Source organism: Rhea americana, unplaced genomic scaffold (genome assembly GCF_003343005.1).
Source record: "Rhea americana isolate MKP2758 unplaced genomic scaffold, rheAme1 scaffold_161, whole genome shotgun sequence".
In the NCBI taxonomy this organism is placed as follows: domain Eukaryota; kingdom Metazoa; phylum Chordata; class Aves; order Rheiformes; family Rheidae; genus Rhea; species Rhea americana.
The window spans coordinates 1673861-1696636 of NW_028185717.1; the positions used below are offsets into that span (position 1 = coordinate 1673861).

A 22776-nucleotide genomic window follows, 5' to 3' on the forward strand; every position below is an offset into this window, starting at 1 on the left:
GCTCTCTCTGAATGGCCGCACAGTCCTCTGGTGTGTCAGCCCCTCCTCCCAGCTTGAAGGGTGAAAAAAAAATCAATTCTATAGTGACCTCCAAAAATACAACCAACCAGTCGAAGTTTAAAATAAGGTATTTCTTCATAAGCAACAAAATATTCTCAAATTTTGACCAAAATTCTCTAAAGATCATAGAGCAGGCATCTAAACAGGATATGGTTCAGAGTAACGGGTTTCTATACAGAAAATCTTTCACTTGAATGCAGTTAAAGTTGACTTCTTTTCCCCAAAGCTAGTATGTGGTTTTGCAGGTTTTGCTTATCAAAATATAACTTAGAGCTTAGTTCATGTTGCTTCCAGGACCTTCTACTTTAGATGACAAAGTGATCTGTTCACTCTTGTATCACACATGACGCTATATTCAGTCTTCAAATGAAACTAAACAAACCCTCTGACATATAAAAGTTGTATCACAGAGTAGAAAGGCTTACTAAAATTACTTCAGGCCGTAAGAATTGGGAAACATTTTTTTTTTAAGACATATTTTCTTTTATGCAACCCTGTCTAACATGCTATAGGTGACCCTGCTGAGCAGGAAGGTTGGACTAGATGATCTCCAGAGGTCCCTGCCAACCTCACTGATTCTATGATTCTGTTAAGCTCTCTGGAATTTGACTTGGCCAATAAAATACTCAAAAAACCTCAATCAAAAGATCCTAGCAAGAATAATCTATTTTCTTAAAGAACTGTTTCTGCTTACATAAGAAAAAAAGTGCACTAAAACTTTAAAGTTCTACTTACAATCAAGTTCTTTTCTATTTCCTCATATACTTTATCCAGAGCTTCATCACGGTTAGTTATAGCTGCACTGGCCATCATGAACTTTTTATTCCATACTTCAAATTCCTCATGACTTATGTCTTTATAGCAGAGGCAGAGTGTTCTAAGAGTCTCATTTGCAAAAATCTGAAAAACAACAAAAAAGGCACATCCTCAAAACAAAACCCTTCATTTTGAAACCAAACATCAGTTAAGATAATAAGCATCAGACATGAGTCTAATATAACAAATTTGTCTGTGCAATTAATCCTTGGCATTTCAAAAAGCTAAAAAATAAATTATAGCTGACAAAGCAGTGCAAATTGCAAGTTTAAACAGAGAAGTGAGAAACAAAACTAAGTTTAATGATCTGAAATATTGACAACTATGAATTATAGGTCTGCATGTGTTCTACTAGCTTAGAAAAAGGGATTAATAAAATGAGATTATGGGTAGAAATGAACTTAAAACATTATTGTGAAAACAGCATATAAATTGCAAACATACATCCAGTGCTTCTTCTGTAGCTTCTCTCTTTAGATTCCTTGGATGCAAGCGTTCGAAAATTACTGTATCGGCTCCTTTACAATATAGCCTGATATTTCCCTCAGATTCTCTTACTGTTGGGTAAAATATAAGAGATGGGACAAAATGTTAAAGTAATCTAGACAGAGAAGCTGTTTCAAATTAGATTTTTAAGTCTACTGCTGTTAATTACCAAAACTACAAGATCATGTTTCTTTCTAGTGCATCGTCTCTAAACATAGTCGCACTATGCATCGTCTTCCCTTTCAGAAGGGACAAGATACTTGAACTCCCAAGAATTATGGTTTTGATGATGTTTCATATAATAGTAACATCTCACTTGCCCATAGGAGCTAGGCAGAGACATACACCAGAGAGATGATGCACAGTATAATAATGAAAAAATTTAGCTCTGTAACTGATTCAAGATTGATTTCTTTATTCATATCTCAGCCTGAAAACCTAGTTCCTATAGCTATAGTTAGAAGAAATGTCAAATAAAACAAATTTGCTCTCTGGAGGAAAGGGGAATAAATCAGCTTTATAACATTTCTTCTAAGGTGACCCAAGATTGTCTTCAGCAGATGCCATGCTTAAACACCAAGACAGTCTAGTAAACACACTTGCAACTAACTACAAAGTCTCTCTTTTGCAATCTAAAGCTATGCAGATTGAAATCTATTATAGGACCGTGTCACACAGCAAAACTTCTTGACCTCAGACAGCTTCCCTTGCATTTACTTTTTCCCGTACAAAATACGGATTGCCTTCAGTTCCTCATAACACGTTGCTCCCAATTTTTACCTCTGCTGAGAGGCTATACAAGCCTATCACTAACATTTAGTCATCTTTGGTCTCTGAATGGTAAGCTGAGCAGRTTAGACACATAGGAGTCAAACACTATACAATCGCAATACATGATTTTGAGCCTCCGAAGTTTTTGTAAGAGGTCTTGCAAATTAAAGGTTGGTTGTAATCAACTTACCAATGACAGACATTCGTTTCCTGTCACTGTTGAAATCCAAGATAGCAAGGACGTCATAAGTTCTTTCAATCCCCATTTCGCTTATAGTGATGGTATTTTGTGTTCGTGAAAGAAAAACGTAGCCAAAGTTTCTGGCTGCTGTAACCAAGGCCCCTTCATCTGGAGAGGCTGCTTGATAATTTAGCTGACCTGCGTCATTGAAACAGTGAAAAGCAAAGAAAGCCAGGGTACATTTGAGCATTACAGGGCAGCCATCAAATACCACAGCAAAAACTTCTCATCCACTTCTTAAAATAATTGAGAGTTGCAAATGTAATACCACACCCTTTCCACTTCTGAAGCTGGGTCTAATAAACTGACAGCAGTGCAAACAGAGCACAGGAACAACGAACACTTCTTTTCACCACACTGAAAACAACAGGTCTTCAAAAATATCTGTACTTGCACAACTGCATAYGGAATCAGAGATCATGTTAATATCAATTTCATTTTTTTTCGGGGTTTATGCTTTTGAGACTTTAAATATGGATCTGCTCAGAGAAAGGTTCAATAACCAGAAAACACAAGACCTCTGTATAAACAGCTCCACTACCTTTCTAAGTCTGCTGTTATTTAAGATGCATATTTACCAAAACGGCAATTGCCATGACAGTCCTCCTATCATAAAGAGGCAGCTAAACTCAGCACAAGGAATTCCACTGAGTCTTGCTGTTGTTTAATTTAAAAGAACAGTCTAACATTCCCTCCTACCTTGTGATAGATCTTAGTTTTTGACCTCTTCCATGCACAACTGGATTTGAACTGGTTTTTCTCCTTACACAGAAGAAACACTCACCATTAGAAACATCAACCATGACCGTGTGACAAATGGCAAGAAGAAAAAAGAACAGCCGAATTTCTGGATCCTTTCCAGATTTTATTTGCTCTATCAGGTAGTGATCATAGAATGAGAGCTTTCCATCTGCATACATGTTCCAGCTAAAATCAACTTGCTGGGTAAAAGAAGAGAAAGGCTGAGTCATTTCATGCGCAATTGCTTCAGGCCCACCCRTTTGTCTTCATGTTTTGGCAAGGGAGGGTTCACTACCCACCCTAGGGATGAATCAGAGTGACCTACCTCCAGGTGGTTTTGAAGCTGCCCTGAACCATCCCTGAAGTCTCCTGCAATGCAAGCACCATCAGTTGGAAGGCATACAAGAGAAAAACAAAGTTTTTAGAACTCTTTCACAAAGTAAACAATCATACTAGAATATCTCAGATAAAGCAAATTTATTCACAACAGTACCTTTGTATCCTGTCAGGTATCTCTGTCTACAGGAAGGACATAGAACTGTCATAAAATGTTTACGTTGTTTTAAGGCAATTTTCACTGTCAGAAGTTCTACCTCCGTCTTCAAAGATGGGATGTTTAAAAAACACGTCATTACCACACTGTATTCCTTGTTGTTTGAACTGATCAAACTATAGTTCAGTTTTGGAGTATGTTCACTGTGTATTTTAAATATTATAAACCAAGCAAATTTGGAAACAGAACTATCAAACATCAAAACGAAAAACTGCTTTCATTACATTTTCTTACGTGTTTCTAAACCAATTTTGGCCAAGGACTGTCTCTACCCGAAGTAAAGCATTCTGTAAATCACTCATTTCTGAGTCTTCTCCTGGAAGGTTTCCAGTCAGGCCCTTTCTAAAGGAGAAAACAGTGGAAAGCCCTCCAAAACATTAATTTTACTGGATCTTTATTCATTTCCAGGGCTAAATTGCAGAAGTTGAGCTGAAACTAAAAAGACTCACACATACCTCATTTCACACAGACACACACACACACCTCCTGAACAGGTTTATAGGCTAAAAATGAAAAACGAGTTAGAGGCTGCTGCTATGCTATATAATAACTTTTAAGGTTTCGGCATATGCTGCTGTCACAAATTAGGACTCACAGGACAGCGCTTCTGTTCTGGTGTCCATCCCAGCCAGAGACTTGATCCCTGAGCCGCATACTTAACCTAGTTACTGGGACATCATAAGGGGGTCAGTCACTGTCTCTTCCCTTCTCCAGGGCAACAGAACCATGAAAAACTTCCACTTCCCTAAGCTGCTGTTGATATCCCCTTATGTTTTGCATCCACACACACAGGTCTGAGAGAAGCGAAAGGCTTCAAATGGCCCACTGGAAATCCCAGTGTCATTTCACTCAAAAAAACATTTTTCTGGAAACAGAATAACTTGGCATTTGCTATTGAAATTAAAAACTGTTTTATTACTGGGTGCAGCCACAGTGGCATAGACCTACCGTATCTTTGGCCGTTAATGCAACATTTTTTAAATGTCATGACGTTCTGTGTAAGTGTTCCTGTCTTATCAGAGAATATGTAGTGGATTTGTCCAAGCTGTTCGTTCAGTTTGGTGGTTCTGGCCTTTGCAGCTGTATCCTTTTCAGGGTAATACATTTGCAGGTCCCAGTCTATAAAATAGCTTTGGCCCAAACGAATCACTTCAACACTAAATGAAATAAAACAAAGTTCTTACTTCCGACATCACCTCATGTTTCAAAATATTCTCAGCCTATCACATGCAGGGAGCTCTGACTATATTTTCAGGGATTCAAATTGCTTACATAGCCCAGATGTTTAAGATGTAGCATYGACCATCATGTTACAGAGCACCCTGACCCTTAGAGAGGCCAAACTAATGACTCAAACTAGTTACTAGTTACTGCTCAATAGTGCAGTAACTGGTGAAAGGCCCCTTATCAGTGCAAAAGTAATGATGGTGCTACTACCAATAACAAATACAAATCTCACTTGGGAATAGCATTGTAAGCACAATTTGGACAGCAGTAGTAGAAGGCTGGACCTACATTATAGACAGATCTGCCAAAAGCAAAGTTACTCATACTTGATAGGGCAGTAAGAAAGGCTTCTCTTTTGAGGTATAAACTGGGACTATATGATTTTTTCATTTTAATTTTATTTTAAAAGTAGTTTCTTCCATGCACGTTCTTAAAAAAGACTGTAGAATTAAACAAGTTAAATACTGACAAGATAAATCCTGCAATTTTTTCAGACGTGATTGCTTGGGAAACAGTTTTCCCTATTCAAAGTATAAAACAAATATACTCAATATTGTAAGAGCTTGATATCCTTAAATTCTGAGTCAAAGATTATGATTTTAAACAAAAAATAATACAGCACATCTCACTTTCTTCTAAAATTCCAATAGAGAGGGTGAGCAAATTCAACAACTTTTCCGTAAAACAGAATTGCAAGGGATTAATTAAAGGCGGAATTAATGTGCTTTCCTACCCAACATGAAGCTCTGTTTGTTTTGACCAATGGAGAATTAAGTTAATTCACCATTAACTCTGAAGTTAGATAATTCAACTCTATAGTCAGCTATTTAAAGGCTAATTTACCTACCTCACATAAAGGGAAATGGGAACCATGGCATTCAGAACAATGATATATCCCCAAAAATTAAGAAAGCCACGGTAAGGAGGGCTGTAGTCTTCTCCATCATAGAGGTACCAAGAGGAGTTACCAATCTGCTGCTCCCAGTAAGTGTGTCCAATGGCAAGGCCAGCTGACAGCAGGATGAGGAAGACAAAGATCTGCAACACACAAAGAGAGGGCTGRTTACGCTTCAAAAATGTTTGCTAGACTTAATTCACAAATCTCCATGTTGAAGATAGAATATTATATTTCTTTAAAAGTAAATAGAAGGGAAGCAAATCTTTCCCAAAACAGTCTCTTCGCATAATCAGAGTTCTAATTTTAGTCTACTCTCCAAGTATCATTTATATTTCTTTACATTTAGTTAGGCAGGTATGGATAGGGTACAGGAACATCTTTGGAGCAGGGGCAGAATCACAGACTCGCTGAGGTAAGTCCCAGCATGTCTAGCTCCTTTTTACTCTTTCCCTGCCCAAGGTTATTGCTTCATTTTTACATGCTACTTTCCAAAAGTGAAATGCAGATTGGAGGACACTGCTTATTCTTCTCAACACACAAGACAACGGTACTTGTCTAGGAAGAAAAGCATGGGGTTTAACCTTCCAGGCAGAAGGTATCTCTGGACCAGGATCTAAGTTCAGTTCTTTATCCAATGATTTAGCGAAAACAAGAGAAGCACATGCAGCTCTGTTTTCTGAAGTATCTTTCTGCATTGTGTAGGCTGCCTATATATGCAATTTGGGGTCACAGATTCCATTGAGAGTTACACAGCATTTTAGAGTCCCTTCTACTTGAGTCAAGCTTCCAAGGTTCAAATAAAGTGAAAACATACTTAAACAAAAAAACAAAAAAGAAAGTTTCCTAAACTTGTATTCATTCAGTTTACTCACTTAAAATGATCTCAAGCATCTGGATTTTAAACAAAAAGGCTTACAGTATAAACCACGTAGTTCATAAGGGAATCAATCTGTGTCCTTTTAAATCTGGTCTTTCCACTATTTTTCATTATTTTTGTATCAGCACCTAAAATAAATAAATAAAATTGCATGCAAGCGTTATTACTACTATTTTATAAGACTGGGACATAAAATATAGCCAAGGTTTACAAGCAAAGGATATCATGTCATTTCATAGGACGTGCTTCCAGGCAGTAAATACTAYATGTGTTCATTTCATAAATACCTGCAAATATGACTACTCCATGGCAGAAGTCTGTGTTCCTGATTTTACATCCACGTAATAAAATCTTATCAGCATCCAACGGATAACTCATGTTTCTCCAGAATAATGTTCCTGCAAACTTATCCAGTCGGTTATTAGGTTCTTCACATTCAATCAGACCTAAAAATTTGCAGAAGAATATGTTTAATACATATCAGTTTTACTAAACTGTATCAATTTCTACCTAACTATACAAGGAATTTTACTCCATTTTTTTTTTTTTAATGAAAAAATAACTGTTCTGAATGAACCATTTCTTTTAAAATTTGGGTGGGCAAATATTCAGTACTGTGTTGCTGTCATTTTAAATATGGCCTCTTCAGTGGTATTCTCCTTCCACACTGAAGTAGCAGAAAGAATACATTTCTGCACCAATACCAGTACAGCATTTACTCATAAATAAGACACCTAGCATTCTTGTACACCTTAATATTCTCAAATCTCAACCATGGCCTGCATACAAAAGTGAGTCTGTCTTTGGATCTTACACTTGAGATGAATGCCATGTTCTGCATCAGTGTTTGATATTATTTTGCCATTGAAGATTTACCAGCAGTGATCCAACAGGGAAAGAGTATCCAAACCACACAGTTTCAAGTTGAACTTACATTCCACCACCCCTCTTACAAACCTTATGAAATATACTAGTACTTATTCAGATATCTGTGAATATTTTGGCTAAAAAAAAAAGTGACATTTGACTTTGACTTTTAGGACCCGYACTTATTCCCACTAATTTATGACTGGTCACTTGGTGCTATATATTTACATTTACATCCCCCAAAATCAAGCTCATTGTAAATTTTTGTTTCAAGCTGCACTTACCATCATCACAATTCTGTCTCATAAAAAACAAACAAACAAAAAAGAATTTAAAAAGTAAATAGCAACATAAACCCAGATTGCTACAGAGGAACACAGAACAGCAGTTCCAGGTCAAAGCYGTAGTTTCTCTAGCACAGACCTCCATATCTCTAATTGAGAATGGTGGATGGGCAAGGGAGAGTAAAAGTACAGGATCAGCCAACAGTCACCGTCCCCCAACAGCTTGTGGCCAAAGGATTTCCTGAACTAGAGGTGATGTCTTTGCAGATGGATTCTCTTTCCCTGTGAATCTGCTCAGTAAGAGTTCCTTGAGGGCACAAATGTTTTAGATCCACAACATCCTCTAGCATCCATAGCATGAATTTTAGCTTAACTATGTATTGCATGGAAAAGTGCCTCACTTTTGATTATTTTGAATCTGTCAGTTGCTCATTTCATTTCACGCTCCTTGGTTCTTGCAGTGCAGTCATTACTTATCTACTCCACCAAGCCACTCTATGCTATGTTATGCTATGAAGGGCATATGAATACATCAGTACAAATACAAAGGAAATATATTGTTTTAACTTTGTTGTAAATCTCTTCTTCTTTGAAGCATTTATAAGTTTAAGATTGATAAAAAATTAATCTTGAGATAAAACTTAATTTCAGATCTCAGTAAGAGAATGGATTCCTCCCTTTCAAGTTTCACAATACACACAGAATGTAGCTGGATTATAATGATAATAGAAGCTATTTTCCAGATCTACTCCCAAGAGCAAACACACTTTTCCAAAGAAGAGATAGAAAAATACTAATAAAACTTTACTCAATCCTCTCTACTCAATGTGTCATAGATTATTCACAACATAGATCCCATCTTCAGATAGACTGTATTTTGCTGAGTGTTTTGCTCAGGAGCACAATTTCCTTGTATAACCTCCACTGCAMTGTGACAAAAAGCCAAGAAACCACTAACTCCAGAATCACATGCACCTTTAGCAACATCCTTCCTGGATGTGATCCTGGGCAACGTGCTTTAGGTGACCCTGCTTGAGCAGGGGGGTTGGACTAGATGATCTCCAGAGGTCCCTTCCAGCCTCAACCCTTCTGTGATTCTGTGATTTTAGTCTGCACCCATGTTTTATTTATTTGTACTATGAACTRCTTGAGCAACATTTGAATAGTTGTAAGTATAAAATACAACTGTACCAACCATTGAAGTCTGCCATTGCACTTTCTTCTTGAAGATATCTGTCTGTTACCTCAAGTGCCATTTTGAATTTTAAGTTAGTCTCACTAAGAAGAAAGGATAAAAAGGTCATTTTAATAAAAACATAAATGCACTAGAGAAGTCTGAACAACGTTAAATTAAGAAGCAAAGCAACATGCCACAGTTACCTTCTAATTTGAAGCAATGGCAAAGTCACGCGTTTGCAAATCTATTGTTCCTGAATGCGAAAAATCCAGGAACTAAGAGATTAGTTCTTAAATGGTTTAGTCATTTTTCTAAACTCAAATCTTATAGTGTAGCACTCCTTTACCTCTGCTCACTATAAATAGGTAAAGCTTCTTGGAATCATTATTTTACTAGTAGAACAGCTAAGTCTGAGGTAATGGTTATCTGAATACAATATTTAATAAGTGACACTGTTAAAAGCTCAGTAAAGAACAAACATATTTAGCAACACAAACAGATCCTTGCTTTGCATGATGTTATAAATTAGTCTGTAAGATCACTAAAGGTTGAGGGAGGAAGTCACTGACCACTCAGAAAAATTAACATTTACCTCATTAGGTGAAGTCCATTTCATTACAACTTTTCTAAAAGAAAATCAGTAAGAGCTTCTCTAACAACATGAGMTAAAGAACATTCACAAAGCATTTTGACAAAGACAGGAAGATATATACTATTCCATAATTTGGAATTGGAACACTCTCTGCCCYATAATTTTTCCAGGGACTAAAGTGAGGCTGACTTGTTTGCATTTTCCTCATCTTCCTTTTGTTCTTTTAGTAGATGGGTGTAATACTTGCCATTTCCAGGCATTTGGGACTTCCACTATCTCCATAACCTTTAGAAGATGATTGACAGCGGCTTTACAATGATGCCAGCCAACTCTCTCTACACCCACAGATGCACCCCATGAGGCTCATCAGGTAAATTTGTACAGATGGTCCCAAATTCAACTCTCCTCTGCTACCACTGGTTTGCCATTTACTTCATTGTTGTTTCTTGGTACAGACACTTAGGGGTTGACATTATCCATGAAGACTAAGGCAAAGAAAATAATTGTATTCCTACCTTGAAAATAAMTGCATTGCTTTAAAACAGCCTATTTCTGAAATATGCACTTCTTGCTCTTTTACTGTTAAGCCAAAAATAAATCTAAAAAATCCTTAAATAGAGCCTTACCCATCTAGTTCAGCTGTTTCTATGTAGCAGAGACTGTTTGGTTCTGAGCTGGATAGTAGCAAAATATCAGCCTAGTAAAACAAATAAATAAACAGCAAATAAATCCAAGACAACATTTGTAAAGAACTCTGCAGAAAAATAAAACAAGAACATATCAAACTACTTACAGGAACGAAAGTATTTTTCTTCAGACGAATGACATCTCCAACTTTAATATCTTTCCATTTTGTATTTTTGAACCTAGTATGAAGATAGTTTAGTGATTATTATTGTTTCATCTAAAACAGTATGCACTTTATAAATCTTAAAATTCTGCAACTTCCTTATGTCAAAACATTACACCCTAAGTGTAAGCTCTGTTTTTTCCCTTTCTGGAAACTGCAATTTAGTTGGGATCTAAATCTACCTCTTCTTTTCCTTCTCCACATACACATGAATTTCTGACCTTCTCTCCAAGAAGGTTGCTCTTAGCATAGACTTATTATCACAGAATTAAATGTAAATGACTCCTTTAGGCAATTATCTTCTGATTCCAATTGTCACACAAACATGCACAGAAGAGTAGAGAACAATAAGCTGAATTTTCACAGTCATCTATAGTTCAAGATCTGTGATGAAACTTAGCAACAGAACAACAAATACTACTTACAAAGTTAAAAGAGAACGGTACAAACCTTCCATCCTTGATGACATCACATGTCCTGTTATTAACCTCATTGTCCATCCTGTGACAAGCCTGGAAATGAGGGGCAGAGAATGTACTCACTGCACAGGCGGTGAGCACAACTAGAACAAACAAAACAAAACAAAAAACACCCAACCCATTGTTTTCTTTTGTTTTTAATATTAACAAAACATGTTTCTTACAAAGTCATCCACTAGGTCTTTGACTGCAGTTATTCCCAGCACCAAGAGTAAGGGTAACAGTGTTGTATACCATGAAAGAGTCGTTATTTGAGGAATCGTCTACAAGAAAGGAATAAACAAAACCATCTCAATACAGGATTATTATCACATTAAAATAAGAGATATTAAGAGTAAATTGACTTAYAACAAAGAAAGTCAACATATCAAAGAGAATTCTAGGCTGGGTTGGGAAGAAGCACAGAACTCTCAGGGACAAGCCTGACYATACAATAATTGTAATAACTTATATTTTGTGTTGATACTTTCAATTTGTGAATGGAACTTGACAGCCACCATATGTTTTACAGAGAAAGAGCCAACAGAAACATCTTTTCCCCACAAAATTCATGAACTATGTAACTAGCTTATCCTATCTAATACAAAAACAAGTAATGAATAAAACCTGTGTTGTTCCAGATTTTTATTAAAGCGTGCTTAGTTTCTGCAACAGTTGAAATACAGTCCCCTGTGAAGTGTTCTGCAATTTCATGATAGGGTAACAATGCAGTGTGTCGTAAGTATTTAGCTTAGTACAAAAGCACCTTAAACTCATTTCGGACTTAAAACTTCTCTATGTAAAACATATCTTACCTGCAAAATAAGAAGGACAAGGAAATAGAAATTGGCTGCTCTTTTAAACTGCTCAAACAGATTTAGTGGTAAAAAAGTGATTGGGTTGTACTTGTATGTCTTAATTGCATTTCCCTGTTGAAGAAAATCAAGTGTCATTCACAACAGCAATACATGAATTGATTCTTCCTCAATCATAAATGTACAATTCATATTTTTAAGTAAAGCATTTTAATAGTCAAATCATTCCTATAAACAGCTTTGTTAGAGTTGTGCCTTTCCTAAACGGTTTAATGTGGGTTGAAGTCTCAGTGAAACTAAGGCACAAGGATCCATTTCACTGACTTTAACATACCCCGGAAAAGGTGCTTAGACTTCATAAACTTCAATTCTAGCAATATGTTAAAATTACACAGAGTGMCTTGTAAACCCAGAGCACGAGTAACAAGGTACAGGACCTGTCACCACTAGGTCACACTTTTAAGTTTAGCTCAGGTCACCAGCAACTGTGAAGTTGCTGCTGTCTGACAGCGTTCTCCGGCTTAGGCATATGCCTGCAAGGAGATCAGGGAAAGAACAGACAGCTTACGAGACTCAATCATTCAAAGATTATACTCTCCTTTAAGCATCACAAACGAAACCAGTGTTCTCACAGTCAACAGCCCGGGATGCCAGCTCTGCAGTACGCTGTTACAGYGCAGTAACAGAGCTGGCCGCGTGGGCACAGGGTGCAGCGGCAGAACTCCTGCTCTTGCCCATGCGTCTTCCTCTGCAGAACCTGCTCGAGGGCTTACAAACCCTGTGCCGCAAGAAGCAGCTCTGCTGGAGAACTGCACCCAGCACTACAGGACATCACACAGCCACAGCGTGGATGGGATACAGCCTCTCCGCAGGCAAACAACACAGCGCCTGTGCATCTGCGCCAGCCGGGCACAGAGAAGGGAGGAAGCTGCAGTGATCTCCTCCTCCCAGAGAGTCCACTCTGAGGCGTATCATTTAGACACGGCGTTTGCCGTATCACAGATCTACCTGACACCACTATTTGGCACGTAACAGGTCTCAGACATCAGACTAGAAATACTGAACCAGAGACAAAGGGCTGCTAATTAAATCMATTCAGGAGGGACTGTGTGGGACTCAAAGGTTAAGCTGCATGACAGTCAGTCCCACACCTAGTCTGAGTATAAAGGATTTCCATTCTAGCAACAGCTGCAGTCGTAGGAGTTTTAATAATAAATGTCCACGGAACAGCCCCAACTGCCTCGAGTCCACAAAGCAGGTATCTCAGCAGGCTCATGGAAACCACACAAGCCAACGCCTCGCAGATAAACCAGGCCAGTTCACACGGAACCCCGCAGCGCTACCGCCGATCGCTTGCAACCTGTATCGCATACTAGTGCCATAGCTTTACTATTTTGAAAAGAAACAATTCCATTAAAAAAAAAAAAAAAACAGAAAGAGGAAAAAAAAGTGAAGCTTTTGTCTTGATAAAAGAGATTAAAATGTCTACTTGATAATTAGGTGGGCTACGTCCCCCATTCTAAATCCAAACTGGGAGGCTATCACTCTTTGTGTTTAAAGGACTAGACATGCCCAATTTTTAAGACTTGCCTCAGTCTAGCTTGATCAGGATATTGCTTAATAACATACTAAGCCTTCTTATATGAAAAATAACAAAACAACACCTATTTGAATGTTCGTAACAGCTGTAGTTGAGCAGATAAAACTCAGAATTTGGATCAAGGACACCTGGCTTCTAATGCTCTGTCTCATCTTAAGTAATTCTCTTGATACCTTGATTTTCCACTCACAAACCTGAAATCARTAACACTTTCTGACCTTTTTGGAAAACCTGAGGAAAGTGTGGCTTTCATACCAGTCTACAGTTATTGAAAATATCATACTGAGATTAGCAAAGCATTCATCCTGATCATCTGAAAAWAAAAAAAAAACTTACTGCATATTTGCTTTTTTTAAAGCATAGGAATAGTGTTCTCTTAAACTGGGGCTGTTCATGGAAGTGTTGATCATTTGCTTTAACTTGCCAGTTGCAGTCTGGAAGAGACAAGGCAGAAYGGGTCAATAGCTGAATGCTTTAAAGATAAAGAAACAAGTTTTCCAATTTCAGATTTTCTTTCAAATGCCATCCTTTTAAGGTGCCTTCAACTGAAACAAAAGTGAGACTGTATCTACTTTCTTCATATATTGTCTAAAGGTTTTCAAGAATTTTCCAGGTTGTCTTTATTAAGAACTACAATACAGTCAGAGTTACTGGTAACAATTTGGAAGTTCTATAATGTACTGAAAACTTAACAGAGTAACACTTAGTCATACTAAATTCCCTTCTTTCCTCTCTTCAAATTTGCTTTTATTAATACCTGCTAACCACTAAGTATGCAAAACAGGATTTCTCTGTCTTTTTTTAAAAAATGGAAAAGTACATTCTTGGAAAGCTAAATTCATAAAACCATATCATACAATAGTTTTCATTTACAACTGTAAAAAAGGTTAAAATCTAAAGAGATTGTTTTATTTTCTCAGCCATCAATTTTGCTCAATTGCTTGAAAGCTTGGAAATATGAATTGCATTTTGCTGCAAAATTTAATAAAACTACACAAATGATGTCAGCAATGGCCTTCTGAAGTTTTGGACCACAAGCGGATAAAATCATTTAACAGAACAACTGAGCAAGCTTGTCTCCTTCTGTCACCTTCAGAATTTGACATTTAAAGCCAGGCTTGACATACAACATTCCTAAGGGGAAAGTTTCTAGAAGCACTCCTAACAAACCCTCTATCTCCACCCTAAGGTGCATTATGTAAGTCCTGTGAACTCCACCTTTAAAYGGAGCTTATCTAGGATGCAAATAGTTTTTGTCTGAACAATATTTATTTACAGTAAATATTTATATTTAAATATTTAATTTAATATATAAAATTTAAATATTTATAAATAAATATTTACAATATTTATTGCCAGAATGACTCCTGCTGTCAAGATTCCTTCACCTGCCAAACCTTTAAAGTAATGGGATGCGTTGTGACAAAGGAGAATATTAGAATGAACTTGCAAAATATTCTGATGTACTTTTACAAGGTACCAGTGTAGCAGACCTGTTTAGACAGTTAACTTAGTAGTTCAACCAATCTGAGGGGCATTTCAAGCYTTGTCTTTGCTCAGTCAGTAGGTTTTTAATTGACTCACATAAGCACTTTACCTGCCCCAGGGAAGGATGAGACAGAAACAGTACTTGAAGTACTTGAAGAATGTTTAAGTGCAGTTTGCTTTGCTCATCAATAAGCTATCTCGCCCTTTTTCTCCAAACCACAGTAAGTGTTTCTAAGCAGTGCTCTTTTTGATTTCATGGGGTTCGCATGATCTCAGTGTATCCACCACTACAGAGCATCAAAGGTGCTGMATTAGAAACAAGAGGGGTGAAACTCCAGGAGCTGCTGGCCTGCCACGCCAGAGACCTTCAGAGGAAGTAAACGTGAATTCAGTACGAGGCTGCTGTAAGGGAGATGATCATGGGCTGTTCCAAGATAAAAAACCAAAACCTCAAATTCACAAAGCCATTTTTTTTCCATCCAACACATAAAGCAAGTTTCCTTTTGACAAATCTAGGAGTAAGATATTTACTATCATTACATTTCCATTATATTGTTGGCAAGCTGTTAGAACACTCTGGTGCTATACAGAGAGCTATTGCCTAACTCCACAAACATATCAGAGAAATAGTTACCTTGCTGAAGCACTTATATTTAAAATTGCACAAATGAAAACATACATCAGATGCAGATGCATTGTGCATCCTTTTCAGGGCTTACATAAACCCCTGCAACTCACAACACTTTTGGCTGTATTGTATGATTTACAAAAGAATTACAAAAGGATCAATTTTTGATTTCTAAAGAGATAAACATTATTGAAGTGCATGAACTGAGAAAATGATTAAATTTTGTCAAAATGGCAGGACTGAAGACTATCAGACATACCTACGAGAACATTTCTTAAAAATTGTCATTCATAMAAATGTTGCAGCATTGATAAACCTTAATACCTCTGATCAAGAACTGGCTGATAAAACCTTAATGGAGAAAAACTCCCAAGATTATTTTGGATTGCTTTAAAGTGATATTAATACCTAGTTTTTGTGAAGATGGATCAATAATTCATCATCTTCAAAGGAACATAAAGAGAAAACCATTTTGGTTGAGAGTGAGAAAGAATGTGAAAAGGATGACATCTTTGCTGTGCTACCTAAGGATAATTAGCCACTGAATCATTCAACAGGTCTACAAATTCTGCAACTTATGCTAGAAAAWTATCTCTTAACCAGAACAGGGAAGAAAAGAAGAAGAAGTTTGAAGGAAAACAAAAACTGAATGGGTAAATTTGCCAACTGCCTATAAACTCTTATGATAAGAATAATGCCCTATTGAGCTTGCATAGTAAAAGCTCCTACCTCCTTAAAGCTTTTGCCCTGCCTGGGAGCTTAAGAGGAATCCTGCCATCTCCACAGCTCTCTTCTGTATTTTGTATAATAATATAGGTAACAGATTAACTGTACAGATGAAAGAATTTGTAGTTACACTGAACAAGTAAACGTTACAACCTCTTTGGAGGGTGGAATCAAAATTTATCTCATTGATTTAAGATTCTCTCCAATTCACTAGAATAAAGAAGCATGTTACACTTCTGAAAGAGAAATCAAATGTGTAGGAGATTCTATTTTATTTCAGTTTCTTTTTTTTTCTCCTTGGTGCTTAGAATAGGTGAAAAAGTATAATTTGTGTTAGTGTTTGCCAGTGTATTGTGTCTACAAAATAAAGTGTCTGAAAAAACAAGAAAAAAGATAACAGTCATAATGGGAAACCCAGAAAACATAACCGATGATGAGAAGCTAAAGTTGTGTTTACTCTACAGCCTATACCACCTCAATAATATATATATATATATATATATAAAAAAAGACAATGAATATGTAATAGACGGTTATAAAACAATAGCTCATCAGTTGTCCCTCACTGCCACATAAACAGGAAGAAATCCTTATATACACAGCAAGGAGTAGTTAGGAAAAAATAACTGCACTGAAACATGGTAAAAAAAATATTTAGGGGAGTTGTAGACTTTTCGTTGACAGAAGTCAAGAACAGGTATTTCTAAGCCATATCAAAGAGATTCCTCTTGTTTAGGTTCTCATTTTGACGGCAACACAGGCTGTATTTGATGGATTTCTTTAAGTGTATTCTTACTTTCTATTACTCTGTAATAGAAATAACTGTCGTCTAATAACTTTCTATTACTCTGTAACTACTACAAATAAAGACAATCACAAGACTAAAAGCAGGGAAGCTGAAATCTCATTTGTGTAAAAGTAGGAAAAAAAAAAACGTATGCAAACCAACAGACTAAACAGAGCAGGTTGGCTTATGCTGGCTCAAATTTACAGATCATGGGGAAGACAACTAACAGATGATCTTTTCAAGCAGTTCTCAAACCACAGACTGTACATTAAGGATTTGCCACGATTAAGATGAGACCACTGTGCAGATCATTAGTTTTGTGCAACACACAGTGGCATGGGGTTTTGGATTTAGACCAGAATAAGTCTATTGTCTTACTGATCTGCATTAAACTGAATTACCATCATTTACTCTGTTACAGATTTACRTAAACTATCCATTCCAAATCCATTCCAATAAATAAAATACAAAAATCAAATTGATCTATGCACTGCTCAGCCTTTGAATCAGAGCTATCTGCTCATAAAGTTTGTCTCATAACATTACCTTTTTTAAGTGACTCTCGTTTCTCCTCAGCTTCTCTATTGATTCGATTTTGTTCTGGTTCAACTGCAGGCTGCTGGCTGTCCAATTCATCCTCTGCTTCATCATCACTGTATGGCACCACCTCATCATTGGGCTGTGAATCCTCATCAAAGGTAGTCTCTGAATCCCTTTCGGGGTTCATTCTGCTAGTGCTCTGTGAACATTTTATAAACACAAAGGAATGAGTTAACGTACCATGTGTTGGAAACCACGTCTCCATAAATCTAATCTGTCAACATCTGTCAGTAAAATCACATTCAAAACTAGTTCTCTGAGAGCAGCTTAGAGCATGGACTCAGTTTTCAAATACAGTTCAAAGCCAACAAATCCTTCATTAACATTCTGCTATATGTAATTACAAATGCTCTTATGAAAGATTAAAGGAACACTCTACTTTCTTGACATAGGAAATCTTCAATGGATTGTAGAAATTAGCAAGCCCAAGAACACCTGAATCTTATCAGTTGCCATTACTCTGTTCTTTATAGCAATATCAGGGCGRTAAGAGTTAAAGGAATTTAGATCCTATTTCACCAGCTAGAAGGCCGAGCACTGAGCAAAAGCCAATGCAAATGCTTGCAATCAGCAATTCAGGTCACAGCTCCTCAGGCCCAGGTCCACCTGCTGAAAGGCAGCAGGAACAGCTGTCACACGAAATAAACCTTACTTTCCCTCTCTCCTCTCCAAAGTCTTAACAGGAACATTTGCCATTACAAGATGTCACATTTTGGTATCCCAATATCTAAGGAAGTTTAAAACTCATTTTCCAGATGTTCAACACACACACACACAAAATCCAGYTGTACCTATGCTACGTGTGTGCCCATAGCTCTGCTGAAACTTTCCAGGAAGCTCACATGGTCYCTATACCTTACATACAAATACACTGTCTTCCAAATTGTGATCTCCATCTTCCATAAAGTACTTTTAAATTATAGCTCTTGAGAAATTCCTGGCATTGTTATTATTTGAGCTTCTGCATCTTCCTGTGATCTTAGATACTAGCAAGACATGCAAGAGAAGATTCTAGCCTCCTTTCACATTTTCAGATTGTACAGAACATTTCTACTACTTCAGCCATTTACTGCAGTGGGTAGTATTTAACTGTTTGTAAATAAAATTCAGAAACCATTACTCAYGTGTAACTCCTCCCCCTCCAACCACCAACCAGGAAGAACGACCTACACAACTCCTGAATGGTCTTCATTGACACTGTGTTAGTTAATCACTTTGCTGAGTAATTTGGCATTTTATTAATYGATGTTGTACAGCAATTTAGATAATTCCAGTGAGTGTGCCCCACTCATTTCCAACTATTCAATACCCCAGTCAGCTATACTGAGGTCTGCACTACTTGCATTTATTTCTAAAGATCAGTACTTCCAAATAGATTCTGTTCTGTCTGTTCAAGGCATGGTACAAGTTGTAGGAATATTTTTAAATATTCCTCCACCACCGTGAGAGGAATGAGTTCCATGACCTCAGCAATTTCAAAATTAAATTAAACAGACAGTTGAAGCCAAGTAACGTATTACCCGGCTACCAGGTATCTGCCTATTGACCCACGTTTTAAAAGAGTTTGGCTTTGTGAAGTAACACCAATGCTACCCTATACCCCATATGCTGTTGCTAATGAAACCAGCAAACAGCTGTGCCAACACCCATTACTGGGGCTGACAGCAAACCTTGTCGATATCCAAGTTTCTATTTTTACAAAGCTGAATTGTCTCCCCTCCCTAATATCTCTTAGTAGAGAGTTATAAATATTAAATGAGTACTTAATATGCTACTCAAATGACACAACTGCCTTCTACAAGCCCAAAACATGCAATGCTATTTCACCATCTGTAGTACTGTAGTATTCTCCTACCACACAAGCTAATGTTTCGAGACTGCCAGTTTATTAAGCAAAATGAAAAGCAGATATATGAACGCAGTTTGATTGAATATGAATGAGCACAACTTCTTCCAAGACCCACTCAAGCTGTTGGAGCCTGCTCATCAACGTAATCAGCTGGGAATGGGACAGCTAGTCAGTAACATACAAGTTATGGAACCTGAAACTTCTGCTGAAGGATTATGTGCTTTCCTAGACAGCCTTGGAATTAGGCAATTCATCCGAGAAACAAGAGATTCAAGCTTAAACTCATGTACTTGAAGATCTCACTGTGCTGTTTTGGTTTCTTTCTCCTCTTTTTACCCACTCTGTTCTTCCTCGACCACTACCCTATCCACACAAAATCTCGTATTTCACCTGATGTAGAAAGGAAGAAAAGTATACATCTGAAATCTGAACAACAAGCGTTTTGTGGCCTCTTCATACAGGCCTAAAAAGACACAGAAACGTAAGGTGTTGAAAGRGAGCTGTAAAAGCGTGTAAAAACAAACAGGCCGATTAACAGGCAACCAGACACCCACTGGCAGCAAGACTGAACGTATGAGGCCATAAGACAAAGATYGGGGGGTAAATCCAGGAAATAAACAAACTCTGATAATTACTGYTTCTGGTGTGACACGAAGAACAGATAATTGCTGTACGTTATTTTTCTTAATATAGGCAGTATACTGTCTCCTCAAAATAAACTTCAATTGGAAACACAAATAATATCTGGTTTTTTTAAGAATCTGATACTACAATTTCTTCTACCAATGGCATATAGACAAAAGTTTTCCGTACATTGAGAGAGAAGCCATTTCAAAATGTGATCCCAGAGGTTTTACAAGATGATGCTTTGAGGGATCCCAATTTATTTTACATCCGTCAGCCTCAGACAAGTGTTTTCATTGACTGTCACAAACTAGATTTCCCAAACTAGAAGAAAACTGAGGATAAGCACAATACTTACTTTTTTGCTCTGCAATTAGACACACACCTTCCATCATTTTTATGTTCTTGATTTTGAAATAAGTTTGCTTTATTTTTAGTTTTCAAAGCCTAGCCCTAAACTAAGTATTGTTAAGAAAGCAATAAACTAAGCATTATTATTTGGGGCTCTTATGACTTAACTGGCTCTCTCGCATAGCTAGCCTACAATTCTCAACCCAGACTTCAGTCATAAGACAGTTGAACGCTCTTCATAAAAGGCAAATACTATAACCAGCCTAAAGGCATCAACGGCTGAAGTCTGCTTAATAGTGTTTAAAAGGATTCAGTATAGAGAAGACAGTGATAAGGCAACAAGGTGCACAGAAGGCGCAGCCTGCAGCAAGCACAGTCACTTAAAATCCCCCGRGCAGGACAGCCGCGGCTCGGGTTCCCCCGCTCACCGTCACCCAGGAACAGGCGGCGGCCGGAGGCAGGAAGGCGCCCGGCGCTGTGCGGCATCAATCCCGCGTCAATTCCGAAGGCAAACCACCCTCACACACCAACGGCGGGAACACCAGAGCCTTTTCTGTAAAGAACAAAAAATCCAATATGACTAAATATTTATCCGAATTAAGTTCCTGAATTTATCACTGACCAGCATCTATTATTGCCTCTGCCACTAAACAGGCGCCAATAAATCATAAAAGACTCCAGGAAAAAGTCCTGGCAATAGTTACCACAGAAGTGTTACAAAAATACTGAAATMAAACATACAAAAATACATTGGTAACTATTTGTGAAGCAGCAGAATTTCCTATGTTCTATAGCTACACTGCTTTCTTGAGTTGCTTTTTCTGATCCCCAGAATTGYGTTCAGTAATCCACCACGTGGAGGTATTCCCAAGCACAGCAGCTAATTTTTATCATCAGCCAGTATTACTCTTAGAAATAGTACGGAGCCAGAGGAATGTTAACAGCTGATGAAATCTGCTAACAAGCTACTGGCTAAAACTTTAATAAAATGCTATACACGGAATACAACTGAGAGCCTGCGCCAGTAACCTTTCTGCTCTTTAGTGGGCATTATTGTTTCAAAGTATGTAAAGGGGAAGAAAAGTAGGAAAAGTAAGTAATGCTGTTAAATGTTACGAGCAGAAATAATAGGGTATCATCAGGTTATTGCATGTCTTTTATTTCTTCCTCTCCRCTGTGCTGCTAGCTCTCCCAGCTAGTGTCACGCATGAGGAAAGAGAAAGGGMCATGTCCTTGAAGAACTTCACTGCCTGGTGGATACAAGTTAGCTCTGGCCCCCACTCCTCATTCCCCCTCCACCAACAGCATATTACACCTTGTCCCCCTAACCAGCACAAGCCTCTCTCACTTCTTCCCCAACAGACCTCTGGGCCCAGCAGCCCAGCTGCAGCACTTTGCTGTCAGGAGGAGCCAGGTGGGAGCTCACAACCCTCCTGCTGTACTTCATTCAGGGTCTCAGTACACATTCAAAAAAACTGGGGTATGTACGAAGAAACAACAGCTTCCAAGCAATCCACAGTCACACMGTCACTGAAATCCATCACAGAATCGCAGAAGGTTGGAAGGGACCTCTGGGGATCATCAGTCCAACCCCCTGCTCAACAGGGTCACCCAGAGCACATTGGACAGGATCACGTCCAGGCGGGTTTTGAATGTCTCCAGAGAAGGAGACTCCACAGCCTCTCCRGGCRACCTGCCCCAGTCTGCAAATATTCAAAAGCAGAAAAAACATTAAATCTTTTCAAATCRAAATGGTAAAAGTCAGCACGCAGAGAAGGTCAGTGAGCAAGTATTATACAAAGTAAAATCTCCTAGTACTGTAGAAAAAGAGGTAAAAATAGAATGAAATATTTAAATAGATGTCATCTTCCCAGTGGTGGAGATTAACTACCATTGCACCTTTTTCCAACACACTAAACTTTAAGTGGCAAAGGCAACGGTGCCTTTGCGCTTTCAACAGCAGGCATTTGAACACACTAATAGGGTAACTGACCCCTGAACTGTTTTGCCTCATGTTGTAAAACAGGCTTTGATATTTAGTAATTTTTCAGCCAAATCTTTTTTGCCRTTTATTTTCTACACAGTGTTGGAGAAAAACATCCATAAATCTTAAGTTGAAACTTAAGGGAAAAACAAAACAGAGCAAAACAAACAATCAAATAAAAATATATTAAATAAAATAACCTACACTGACACAGGAAGCATATTCTGTCTGCACTAAAAGACAGAGCAAGGAAGTGGTACAGTTGACACTAAAAAAAGAAAAGCTCGGAACTACAGAAGTGGCTTCACTTCGTCTTACGACACGGTCTTCCGACAATCAGACAGTATTTCTGAGAGCGAGCTAAGTTTCCTTCCACATCGTCTGGAGAAAATCTTGCCTGACTTCGTGGTGGGTGTTTTGGAAGCG

General features: G+C 37.8%; 1 protein-coding gene across 1 annotated transcript in view; it reads right to left on the reverse strand.

The window, feature by feature from the left end:
* ATP8B1 (ATPase phospholipid transporting 8B1) overlaps window positions 1–20830 on the reverse strand; it is a 34314-nt gene extending 13484 nt beyond the window's left edge. The window contains exons 1-18 of the mRNA XM_085300183.1: window positions 20795–20830; window positions 17489–17681; window positions 13650–13747; window positions 11714–11827; window positions 11084–11182; window positions 10891–10952; window positions 10384–10456; window positions 10217–10287; window positions 9017–9099; window positions 6958–7116; window positions 6710–6798; window positions 5743–5933; window positions 4617–4825; window positions 3441–3484; window positions 3159–3315; window positions 2324–2512; window positions 1321–1433; window positions 796–960 (exon numbers count right to left, since the gene is read on the reverse strand). Of these exons, the coding sequence (XP_085156309.1) occupies window positions 796–960; window positions 1321–1433; window positions 2324–2512; window positions 3159–3315; window positions 3441–3484; window positions 4617–4825; window positions 5743–5933; window positions 6710–6798; window positions 6958–7116; window positions 9017–9099; window positions 10217–10287; window positions 10384–10456; window positions 10891–10952; window positions 11084–11182; window positions 11714–11827; window positions 13650–13747; window positions 17489–17669 (2097 nt within the window). The 5' untranslated portion in view covers window positions 17670–17681; window positions 20795–20830. The remainder of the gene's footprint in view (window positions 1–795; window positions 961–1320; window positions 1434–2323; window positions 2513–3158; window positions 3316–3440; window positions 3485–4616; window positions 4826–5742; window positions 5934–6709; window positions 6799–6957; window positions 7117–9016; window positions 9100–10216; window positions 10288–10383; window positions 10457–10890; window positions 10953–11083; window positions 11183–11713; window positions 11828–13649; window positions 13748–17488; window positions 17682–20794) is intronic.
* Window positions 20831–22776: the final 1946 nt, after the last annotated feature.